The sequence below is a fragment of the Sinocyclocheilus rhinocerous genome, unplaced genomic scaffold (genome assembly GCF_001515625.1).
Source record: "Sinocyclocheilus rhinocerous isolate Xijiao unplaced genomic scaffold, SAMN03320098_v1.1 scaffold2666, whole genome shotgun sequence".
Taxonomy (NCBI): Eukaryota; Metazoa; Chordata; class Actinopteri; order Cypriniformes; family Cyprinidae; genus Sinocyclocheilus; species Sinocyclocheilus rhinocerous.
The window spans coordinates 393,690-405,743 of NW_015641019.1; the positions used below are offsets into that span (position 1 = coordinate 393,690).

Here is a 12,054-nt window from a genome sequence, read left to right on the forward strand (position 1 = left end):
TCTCTCTCTCTCTCTCTCTCTCTCTCTCTCTCTCTCTCTGTCTGTCTGTCTGTCTGTCTCTGTCTGTCTGTGCTTGTGTGTCGAGCATGTTTGTGTGCGAGTTGCCAAGAGCTGATGCTGTTCAGAAAGCATTTAAATTTGTATCGAGCGCCATCTATGGACACATTGAGGTACTACAGATGAATAGGCTAACATTTTTCCTTCTGTTGAAACAATATGTGTCAGACATTGACGGTAAAGTATTTATGTAATTAGGGTATAATGTAGGCCATTCACTGTATACATATACGTTTGATTATACAGCTGTATATTGTCTACCTTCATTGTACATTTTGATGTAAACCCTCTTTCAGATTTTAGAGAAGTTACGTGTTTGTATGTATTTTTCTCTAACTACCAGTTCATATTGGCCTCTGAGACAGAACTCTGAAAGAGAAAAGAATATAAATATATTAACTGACATTTACATTTAGTCATTTAGCAGACGCTTTTATCCAAAGCGACTTACAAATGAGGACAATGGAAGCAATCAAAATCAACAAAAGAGCAATGATATGCAAGTTCTATAACAAATCTCAGTTAGCCTAATGCAGTACACGAAGCAAGGTTTCTTTTTCAAGGTTCAAGGTATTTTTTTATTATTATTATATAATAAAGAAAAAAGAAAAACAGATAGAATAGAAAAATAATAGCGCAAGCTAATGTTAGAGGCCTTTTTGCTTTTGATAATTGTATAATTTTTTTTTTTTAAATAGAATTAGAATAGAGAGAGCTAGAGTAAGAGGGTCAAAAAAAGATGGAAGAGATGTGTTTTTAGCCGATTCTTGAAGATGGCTAAGGACTCAGCTGCTCGGATTGAGTTGGGCAGGTCATTCCACCAGGAGGGAACAACTGAATGTAAAAGTTTTCCCAGTGAATAACTTATCATGATAAGTAATGAATTATCAGATCAGATCACTACGCTTTCCATACAACTTGAGCCTAGTCTTTGTGTCAAGAACTGAGCCCTGAGGCACCTCAGTAGTTAGATGTTGTGACTTGGACACCTCACCTCTCCAAGATACCTTGAAGGACCTATCTGAGAGGTAAGACTCAAACTACTGGAGTGCGGTTCCTGAGATACCCTTTGCCAATAGGGTTGACAGGGGGATCTGGTGGTTAACTGTGTCAAAAGCAGCGTCTGCCAGTCTTAGGGCTTCAACAACTGAGAGCAAGGCAGTCTCGGTCGAATGTCAACGTGGCAAAGACGTCAGCTGTTAGAGTTGATGAAGGAGGGGGAGAAGGAGGACAAAGGAGCGAGGGAAATGTTTTATAGAGCATGTTATAGAACACAGAGAATTGTTACTTTTGTTATGATAGTATGTCCTTTTAGCAGTGGAGACATTAGCAGAGGTGGATGTTGAAGTCTCCAAGGGGAGTACCATCCTCAGGAAAGGTTGAGAGCAGCACATCTAATTCATCCAAGAAGTTACCTTGTGGTCCTGGGGTCAATAAACAACAACAAAATGGATTTTAAAAGGGTGGGTAATAGTGACTAAATGTGATTCAAAGGAGCTGTTAATACCCAGAGAAGGTAAAGACTTAGAAGGTAAAATTGACAAATAACATGTTTTTAAAAAATTACTTTTTTGAAATTTAACTTGTGTTTTTTTTTACTTCCATTCCATTTATCCATTCATCCATTCTTTTTCATAATATCTATATCAATTTTGTCAAAAAACAGAATTCTGTAATAATTGAATGTATAGTTAATTTACATGTAGGCTATATTTTTATTTATCTTATAATAATATAATATAATACGTTATCTCGGATCAACTATATTGAGAGTATACTATATTGTTATAGTGTGTGTGTGTGTGTGTGTGTGTGTGTGTGTGTGTGTGCGTGTGCCTGCTTTCGTGCATGCGTGTGTGTGTTAGGACTCACGATCAAAGCATTGCCTTGTCAAAATATGCATAGCCTACTTTATATGTATATTAATTTGAATATTACAGCCTATATTATAATATAATATAGTATAATATAATTAATGTAGTAAAATACCTTCCTATTTAAGCATTTTTACGCCTCACAACCTGTTAAAACATTGTTTAGCCCGTTATTGAAAGTATGTGAGAAATTTGCGGTCACAGTTGTTTACGCCTGTTTTTATACAGTCTATGGTTTACGCAGAACTTATTTGCATCAAACGCTGCTATAGAAACCGCGCAGCGCATCTACGCACAGAAATTCGACTCTGCGGCGTCACGTTCCCTGACGTTAGACGGAAGCAGCCAATCGTGGCGCACGGAGTGTGTAGTAACACGTCAGTCTTCGGAGCTCCAGGAACCGGCTGGTTACGAGTCCTGCTCGACGAAGTCATTTTCACTTCCCAATGGTCGCGTGACCGCGGTTTTCATATTTAATTTACTGAAGCCTCATCGATTAAGAAGGTACGTCTATCGCTGTGTTCTAGTAATGAAATCGTGGTTCGTTGATGTGTTAGATTTAAACCCGCAGACCCCGGATTAGGTCGGCGGAAGTCAGTAAGGTTGCTGTGTGTGTACGGGCTACACGGGTGTACTTAGCAGTAAGTTATGACATTAATGTTCGGGATCTTTAAATAATATAACTGCCTTATATCTTGCTTTTCCCCGGCTCTCTTTTTCTGTGGTATATTGAGAGTGTGTTGGAATTAGCTAGCGCGAGCTTGACCAGTAAAATGTAGATATACGCGTGACGTCACGGAGATGTTCTTATTTTGACTAAAACATGTAAATAATGTAAAGTAATATATTAATGCCAATGTGTTAATACCAGTGTAATATATTTAAGAACCTTCTATCAGTTGTTGTTAAGTTTTGTAGTGTGCTGACCATATCTTAACAATTTGTTGTACTCATTTAGTATTTTGTATGAGGTTTTTGTTATTTTGTGGCTTTTGACATGTACAGCCTGTCTAGTGTCCTTTGGAACAGTGAGTTCATGTCTGTACGGGAACTCTTATCATTGTGTAACCAAACAGTCAACACAGGCATTGGACCATGATTTAGTGTTTAGGACAGGCATTTTCAGGGATCCCTCTGATTTAGGGTTATCAGAGGCCAAAGTCTGTTCTAATTCTTCGAAGTGCTTTGTGTTTAGTCAGCAAACCTGGAGTTGAGTAGGTATTCTAGGACAGGTGTGTCCCAGCATTGGTACGTTCAGCTTAAAAATAGCATCGACACATCTACGCATATCTCTGACCAACAAGTTCTTAATAACGTTTTGGGCTTGGCAAGGGTAACCACTCATGTCAAGTGTCTTTGTTCAAAGATGACGGTTGCGTGAAAGAATTCCTTCTGTCACAACAAATATAAAAGTATGCAATTTCCGCTCACATTGCTGACATGGGCGAAATTGTCCTTGTCACTCGGGTATTTGCTGTTAATTTTAGGCTCTGCTATCCTACTTGTCCAGTTCGGAGACACAACCCATTAGGTGTAGTTTAGGGTTAAAAAGACTTGGCAGCTCACTGTTTACTCATTTCGCTGTTTCTGGTCGTTCACAGTCTGTCATGTCGACCTACCAAGAGTTCATCCAACAGAACGAAGATCATGATGGAATACGTTGCAGTTGGAACCTCTGGCCTTCCAGCCGCCTGGAGGCCACACGACTAGTGGTTCCTGTTTCTTGCCTCTACACTCCCCTCAAAGAGAGACCGGACCTGCCTCCGGTCCAGTACGAGCCGGTACTGTGCAGCCGGGCCAACTGCAAAGCCGTACTCAACCCACTCTGGTAAGGACTGAATTGCATTTTCCAAAAAGCATTGAGTTCTGTTTGATTGTCAGTATAGATAAATATCATATCTGAATTATTGATTAATTGGTGGACTGGAATTGTAATGGATTTTGAGTAACAACTTAAATTAAACATTGGTGTCCTTTATCGTATTTCTGTTGCTGTCCATTTAAAAACACAGTAAAGCTCATGGTTTAGGGTTTTATGTGAACCAAATTGTGCCTGGATTGGATGTACTTTGGTGTTGACCTTTTATTTTAGGGTTAGTAAAATAGTGTTTTGCTTAAGCGGAGGTTTGGGCTTTTCCTCTAGTTTTCCACAGACTTGATAATTACATTATTTCAGAGCTTTTTAAATGTTAAAAGAATCCATAGAGTGTTATTTCCCAACATTGTCATTGTATTAATTGGATCGGGTTAGTTAAATGCTAATTGTTTCCTTTAACCACTGACTAAAGGAAGATAATTGTTTCTCTTCATGTGCTGATGACTTACATTAGAAAGGCTTCGTAATAGACAAGTTTAGCTCCTTTAATGCTTGATTTCCTTTTGTAGTCAAGTGGACTTCAGAGCTAAGATATGGGCCTGCAACTTCTGCTTCCAGAGGAACTCTGTGAGTATACATTACTGAAACTCATTTTCATTCCTGGCTTTGCTCCATGTGCTTCTCTTAACGTCAATCACACCTGTCACTGTGAGTAAATATTAATCTATTTCTTCACAGTTTCCTCCATCATACGCAGGCATTTCAGAAGTGAATCAGCCCGCAGAACTAATGCCTCAGTTCTCCACCATTGAGTACATAGTGCAGGTAAATTTACATTTACTCTGTACTGTACATAGGCATACTTTATTGTACAAACATATAGACTTACTACAACTCCTTTAGCTCACAGATAGCTGCTCGTCAAAAGCCACGTTGTCATTCTGTCATGAAACTAGGGTTCAGTGTGTTTTGACAAGTGACAGGATTTTTAAACAGTTTAAATAAATAGTTTTAAATAGTGTGTAATTTCTGTCATTATATACACTTCCATTCAAAAGAAGTAGTTGCCCGCCAAGGCTGCATTTATTTGAGTAGCAATACAGTAAAATAGTAATATTGTGAAATATTTGTTTTTTAATATATTAAAGATGAATTTTCAACATCATTACTCTAGTCTTCACTGTCACATGATCCTTCAGAAATCATTCTAATTAGCTGATTTGGTGATCAATAAACATTTCTTATTATTATACTTACTATTTTTTCAGTATGCTTTGATGAATAAACAGTTCAAAAGAACAGAATTTATTTGAAATACAAAATCTTTTGTAACATTATGAATGTCTTTACTGACACTTTTCATCAGTTTAATTCGTCCATGCTGAATAAAAGCATTTCTTTAAAAAAATCTAACTCCAAACTTTTAAACCATAATGTATATATTAATATTTAAAATGTATCAAAATAAATAAATGAATTAAATCAAAGTATTTATTAATGAATAACAGTATGTAATATTTTAATTACCATTATGTAACCTGATTTATTTCTCTTCAGCGTGGACCTCCAACTCCTCTCATCTTCCTGTATGTGGTGGATACATGTCTGGAGGAGGAAGACCTCCAGGCCCTGAAAGAATCCCTTCAGATGTCTCTGAGTCTCTTGCCGCCCAACGCCCTGGTGGGTCTCATCACCTTCGGCCGCATGATTCAGATCCATGAGCTCAGCTGCGAAGGTATGGCCAAGAGCTTCGTCTTCCGTGGCACAAAAGAGCTCACGCCCAAACAGATACAGGTCAGTGATCTATATTTATTGTGTTTGATTTACCATTCATAGAACTATAAAATAGCTTATAAGTGACTGTATAAAACCAGAATTGTCAGTGAAATTGATCAGGTGCGTCATCTGTTTGCAGGAGATGCTGGGACTGATGAAGCCAGCCACCTCTGGACAGCAAGGCAAACCACTGGCCCCTCATGACGCTGCTGCTTCCTGCAGGTATGAGATGGTCATCCGTCACTCTCCTTAGCATGCACATTAGAAGTGAACGGAAGCTTTTACATAAGAGTCTCAAGAAGATGATGTACATGAAGGCAGTTGTGCTCATTTTCTTTGCACCCGTTTTAGATTTTTGCAGCCTGTGCAAGCAGTAGACATGAACCTGACTGACCTTCTGGGGGAGTTGCAGAGAGACCCCTGGCCTGTTCCTCAGGGGAAAAGACCTCTCCGTTCCACGGGCATCGCCCTTTCTATTGCTATTGGCCTACTGGAGGTACAGGACATTATACATTTAAAAGCTCATCTTGTATGGCATAATAAAATCTCTGTATGACCGAAGAGAGATAGGAGAGAATGTAAAAAGATGGATGTATGGGTAAAACTCAGGAAACGCTCAGTTTTAGGTGATTATATTCAGAAATACATCCTTGGAGCTTTTGCACATCTTCACTGAACCAGTGTTCACTACACTGTGGGAGAGAATTCTTGCAGAGAGTTTTCTTTTCATTATAGTGAGTTCAAATTGGAAACGTGTCAGTAAAGCTGGCTGTGAGATTCAGAGTCCACTTCAGCTGTCATGTCATATCAGAAGAGTTGTACCTAGTACTTGACCCAGTCATTATTCTTTCATAACTCTAGAGATAAGAGTTAGACTACCTACTGCACTCTTGAGTTTGTTTGATTATAAGTCTAGCATGACTGATTTAACTTTAACATGCATTATTCCCTAGAAAAGACAAATAAAGTTCATAATATGTGGAAAAGGCTACCTAATATTGTTTAGACTGGAATACACACTGATAATTAACTAAATCCACTTAGATTCAGTTTTGAAAGCATTAAATAGAAATTTGACTTTCATTCATTGTCTCTCTCCGTCATTCTTTTTGTAGGGCACTTTCCCTAACACAGGGGCCCGTGTGATGCTGTTCACCGGTGGCCCCCCAACACAGGGGCCCGGCATGGTGGTGGGAGATGAACTGAAGACCCCCATCCGCTCCTGGCACGACATCCAGAAAGACAACGCTCGCCATCTGAAGAAGGCCACTAAGGTGATTACAGATTTTAGTTAAAGAATCTGGTGATGAACTCTTTATATTTATGGTTTTCCATAAACATTCTGTTCCTTTCCTGAAAAGCTAACTAAGAATTTCTGTTGACATCTATTTAGTATTACGAGGCTCTGGCAAACCGTGCAGCAGTAAACGGACACAGCGTTGACATCTACGCCTGTGCACTGGATCAGACGGGACTGCTGGAGATGAAATGTCTATCCAACCTCACAGGGTGAGCATTGATTGAAGATCACTGATCTTAATATATCTTACAGGCCATTTAATGTCCTCAATATCAACTGATTATTTCTTGTTTTGTTTTAGGGGCCACATTGTCATGGGCGATTCCTTCAACACGTCTCTGTTCAAGCAGACCTTCCAAAGAGTCTTCAGCAAAGACTACAATGGAGAGTTTCGCATGGCTTTTGGTGGTACTTTGGAAGTGAAGGTAACATATTTTGACTTAAACTACCGTTTAAAAGTTTGGGGAATGAAATTAATAGTTTTCTTCAGCAAGGCTGCATTAAATTGATCAAAAGTGACAGTAAAGATATTATAATGTTACAGAAGAATTCTTTATTCGTATTATTCATTTAAATAAATGTAAAAGCATTATAATAAGCAGGCACAACTCTTTTCAACAGAGATAATAAGAATGTTTCTTGAGCACCGTATCAAAATATTAGAATGATTTCTGTAGGATCATGTGACACTGGAGTAATAGCTGCTGAAAATTCAGCTTTGCATCACAAGAATGAAAACCGTTATTTAAAATTGCAATAGTATATTACAATAATACTGTTTTTACTGTATTTTTAATCACATAAATTATTTTAAAAAACCAAGACAAATCTTGCCAACCCCAAACGTTTGATCAGTAGTGTATGTTATGGCACTAACCCAGAGTCATATTCAACCCTCTAAACCTATTTGCCTTTTTCTTCTCAGACCTCAAGAGAGCTGAAGGTATCTGGTGCGATTGGGCCATGTGTGTCCCTCAACACCAAAGGACCCTGTGTTTCAGACAATGTAAGTCATAAGCATGTAACTTCCCATTTCATGCCAGCTTTTGCAATGGATTCCAATAGGACTTCACACATGTGTGCACATATATGTGAGAATGTCTTGTTTTTTTTGCAGGAAATGGGTGTCGGAGGAACATGTCAGTGGAAGATTTGTAGTCTCACGCCTGCCACCACCCTGGCCCTGTACTTTGAAGTAGTAAATCAGGTATATTGTTATATAATTATCTGTTCTTTAAGAGCTTATGTTTACACTGATGAATCAATAACACTGGTATGTTATACATTTTTGTAGCACAACGCCCCAGTTCCTCAGGGTGGAAGAGGAGCTATTCAGTTTGTTACGCAATACCAGCATTCAAATACACAGCGGCGGATCCGTGTCACCACCATAGCCAGGAAGTGAGTCTTAGTTTCAGCTTTCAACCTCATGAAATTCTGTTATGAGTACTAGATATTATATTGAAGTCAAGGTCTTGGGTTGTTTCTTTGATTCATAAGATTGTTCCATTTATTGATATCAACTTTGATGTTGTACAAAAAGGCCTCGGAGTTATCTAACGTCAACATATCTCATGCTTCCATGTGCTATTTGTGTTTGCTGTAGCTCAAAATAGATTTAGCTGCGTAAATATGCATAGCTCTTCGGTAGCTCAAATTCTTGAGTGTTCAGTTTGTGCGTCATTCGTTCTCGACAAACCGGTTCTTTCTATTGTCACACCTAGTTGGGCTGACGCACAGTCCCAGATCCAGCATATCGAATCATCATTTGATCAGGAGGCCTCTGCCGTTCTCATGGCCCGGCTCGGCGTTTTCAAGGCAGAGTCAGAGGAGGGGCCTGACGTTCTCCGCTGGTTAGACAGGCAGCTCATTCGCTTGGTGAGTATCACAGCTATTTAGAAGGAAATGTAGGTCAATGTCTCCATTCATAAGAGGCGATATAACAAATCATTGAACCATTATTATAATAATGAATGTAGAAGTTGCATCACACTCAGGTTTTGTGTTTGTTTCAGTGTCAGAAGTTTGGCCAGTTCAATAAAGATGATCCAAACTCCTTCAAATTGTCTGAATCTCTCTCGCTGTACCCACAGGTAAAACACAGACTCCTTCAGATAAACTCTGACATTTGTGATTGGACAGGGTCCTTAAAAGTCTTTAAAAAGTTCTTTAAACACGTTTTTATTGCATCATCAAAATCCAATATCGATCAACTCCTAATTTGCATTTATTGATATATTAGTACATGAATCAAAGTCAGTGCAGATGTATATATTGAATAAATCATGCCTTGAGTATTTTAAACTTGCAGTTACCCTGTTTTGCAATTGAATGTGTGCCTGTTTAAATACCTAAATGAGGTGCATGATTTAATTTAAGATTGTATTGTATGGACATAGAATATTGATTTGTGCAGTTCTTGATTTTAAAAACTCTGCACCTGTTTGAGAACATCACATTTCTAATATAAATTCTTGTCTATTTTCTTGACAGTTCATGTTCCACTTGAGGAGATCCCCATTCCTGCAGGTGTTCAATAACAGTCCGGATGAGTCATCCTACTACAGGCATCATTTTGTGCGTCAGGATCTGACACAGTCGCTCATAATGATACAGCCCATCCTCTACTCCTACTCTTTCTACGGGCCTCCAGAGGTGATTTGAAACCCATCCATGCAACATTATAGTGCAGAATGCTGTGTAATTCAGCTCGTACTCATCTCATATTTGTCTGGTTTTGTAGCCCGTTCTTCTGGACAGCAGCAGCATCCTTCCTGATCGCATTCTGTTGATGGACACCTTCTTCCAGTTGGTGATTTACCACGGAGAGGTACGAATCAAATGCTTGTATTATGTACAAATTCTTTAGATAATTATTTCTAAGGAAATCAAAATCTCTGTACAAAAAAACTGCGGTCTTGGATCTTACCCATGAAATATACTACATGCTACCTTAAAATCTGGCCAAAATGACATGTCTCAGAAGGACAGCTAATTTTGGAACAGCTTTCTTGTTGGAACTGCGCTTATGATGCCTACAAATGTTAACTAGGTAGGCTAGGGTGACCATACGTGCCATTTTCCCAGGACGCGTCCTGGCCAGGATTTGTTTTGGCTTTGTTTTCCTGTTTTCATGCTTGCTGAAGGTAATGATCGAAAAGTAGTTTGACCAATAACATGCAAGCATTGTACATAATGGACCAATCATGGCGTGTGAGAAGGTGGGATCTACGGTCAATAGGTGCTTGAAATGAATTCAGTGTTGACAGGAATGTCTGATCTCTAATATTATATCTTCTCCTTGTAGGAGTCCGGAGCACCAATCCTCACAGACGACGTCAGTCTGCAAGTTTTTATGGACCATCTCAAGAAACTGGCTGTTTCAAGTTCAGCATAAACTTTCTGCAGAAGATCAGTGAAGGATGTACATTTAGAGAGTTGAAGGAGAGAAAAAAGAATGAACTTTTGACATAATCTTCTGGAAAAACTTCCATATCCAACCTTGACACAACAAAGTGCATCTCAATCAAGTTTGTTTAGGAGGTCTTCCAGAGAAACGGTTATTTCTAATTCTCATCTACACAAGTAATTATGATTTGTCTGTCATGTTTGTTTGCTTATTTAATTAATTTAGTTTGGTTTGTGTCTAACAGAAAGTGTTACATGGTAAACTTCAATAACAGAACATCTGATTTCCCAGAGAGAGAATGTTTTCTGCCATCATGTTGCTTGTGTCGCTCTTTCCCAAGCATGTTTAGACTGAAATTCCTGTTAATGCTTATTTGCAAGAATCCTCTTGTCCGTTTGTTCTTTTTTGCGTTAGTTTTTGTTTTGCACAGATTGACAGTCTTCTCACTTTCATGAAGTGTACCTGTGATCTGCTCACTTGCGGGCAGAAACAGTATTTTATAGTCCTGTTCCTCCAGTCCTGTAATTAAATGAATGTTGTATGTAAAGAATTTAAATGTGACTTGTGACCCACATTCCAGTTTTATCTTGATCTACAATTATGAACTAATGCTATGCATAATATTTATAGTGAAAATATCTTGTAGGTTTAATTCATTTCAAAGGAAAGACGAAGTTGAGGACCTTGAATGTGCAAACTCGGGTCTTGATCTAAAATAAAACATTACAAATCAAAATGACTGAGGTATTTGTACCTATTTATATCAGGATTTTATGTCTGATGAAATGTGGAATCATTCAAATGAAAAAACAAACAAAAAAATGCTTTGTACTTATGCACATTATTATTATTTAACTCTAAAGTTCACAATATAATTTATTTGACTACCATAAAATTATTTTTGTAAATTGATTATAAAATATAATATGTGAACACCTTTGTGAGTAATTTAGTTTCTTTTTTTAACAATATCTATAATAATTTCATTCAATACATTTAATAACTAAAATGTTTATTATAGAACATAATTACAATAACATTAAATTAAAATTACAGGTGAGTAGATTGCTATTCTCAGAACCAGAAAAATAGGTTTTGTGAATTTTATATATATTTTTTTTTTGTCATTACATTTGTTGGAGCATAAGAAACAAATAGAGAAAAACATTTTTGAAAAAATATTTTATTCATATTTTATTCTATGTCCTTTGTAGAGGACGCCAGGACTAAGTTATATATATATAATAATAATGAAAAGGCATTTATAGGCAAAAACAATGTTTTCTTTTTTCATTCACCAATCAGTTTTTAGGTTTCAGGCTATTTTTAGCCAAACTAAGATATAACAGAATGATTTGATATACTACTGTACTTTATGACAAAAAGTCCTATTTTGATTTGAAACCCCATAACGTTTTCCTGAGATGTTGATTTATGACAAACAATTTGAAAATTAATCAGACTTAAATGTCTCATTACAAAATATTATCATATTTCCATAAGGGTGTTAAATTTGATCATTCTGTCAATATCAGTCATATTTAAAGACCAAGTAGAGGGAGTGTTTATGATCAAACCTCCAAACATTTGACGAATGTAAGTAAGATATTAATTTTACAGTGTAAACAGCTTTAGAGATTATTATGGGAGTTTTTGAGAGTGCTTGAATTCGCTGGACTGAAGAAAAAATTGTTCTTTGATAGTGTAAACGTTCTTTGCTCTCTTTTTGTACAATGAAAGTGTTATAGGCTAATTAGTCACTTACAATGTTTTTATTAACTTCACATTAAATACAAAGTCAGTCGTATTAAATATATTTAAT

The 12,054-nt window shown here is 37.3% G+C and overlaps 1 protein-coding gene across 1 annotated transcript; it reads left to right on the forward strand.

Annotated features, from left to right (window-relative positions):
* Positions 1-2,284: 2,284 nt before the first annotated feature.
* Positions 2,285-9,868, forward strand: LOC107753900 (protein transport protein Sec23A-like). The gene is made up of 17 exons (XM_016570173.1): positions 2,285-2,435; positions 3,533-3,759; positions 4,317-4,374; positions 4,486-4,572; positions 5,305-5,541; positions 5,663-5,745; positions 5,875-6,019; positions 6,639-6,797; positions 6,917-7,032; positions 7,125-7,248; positions 7,749-7,829; positions 7,941-8,030; positions 8,118-8,224; positions 8,548-8,701; positions 8,839-8,916; positions 9,317-9,478; positions 9,567-9,868. Exons 2-17 carry the CDS (start codon positions 3,539-3,541, stop codon positions 9,690-9,692), a joined length of 2,028 nt encoding a protein of 675 aa, XP_016425659.1. The 5' UTR covers positions 2,285-2,435; positions 3,533-3,538; the 3' UTR covers positions 9,693-9,868.
* The last annotated feature ends 2,186 nt before the right edge of the window (positions 9,869-12,054 follow it).

Excerpts from the sequence above, each read along its gene's own strand:
- LOC107753900 (XM_016570173.1), top strand. The coding sequence starts at position 3,539 with ATGTCGACCTACCAAGAGTTCATCCAACAGAACGAAGATCATGATGGA. Across the intron at positions 5,542-5,662 it reads TCACGCCCAAACAGATACAG|GAGATGCTGGGACTGATGAA; the intron begins GTCAGTGATCTA and ends ATCTGTTTGCAG. Across the intron at positions 8,917-9,316 it reads CTCTCTCGCTGTACCCACAG|TTCATGTTCCACTTGAGGAG; the intron begins GTAAAACACAGA and ends TTTTCTTGACAG.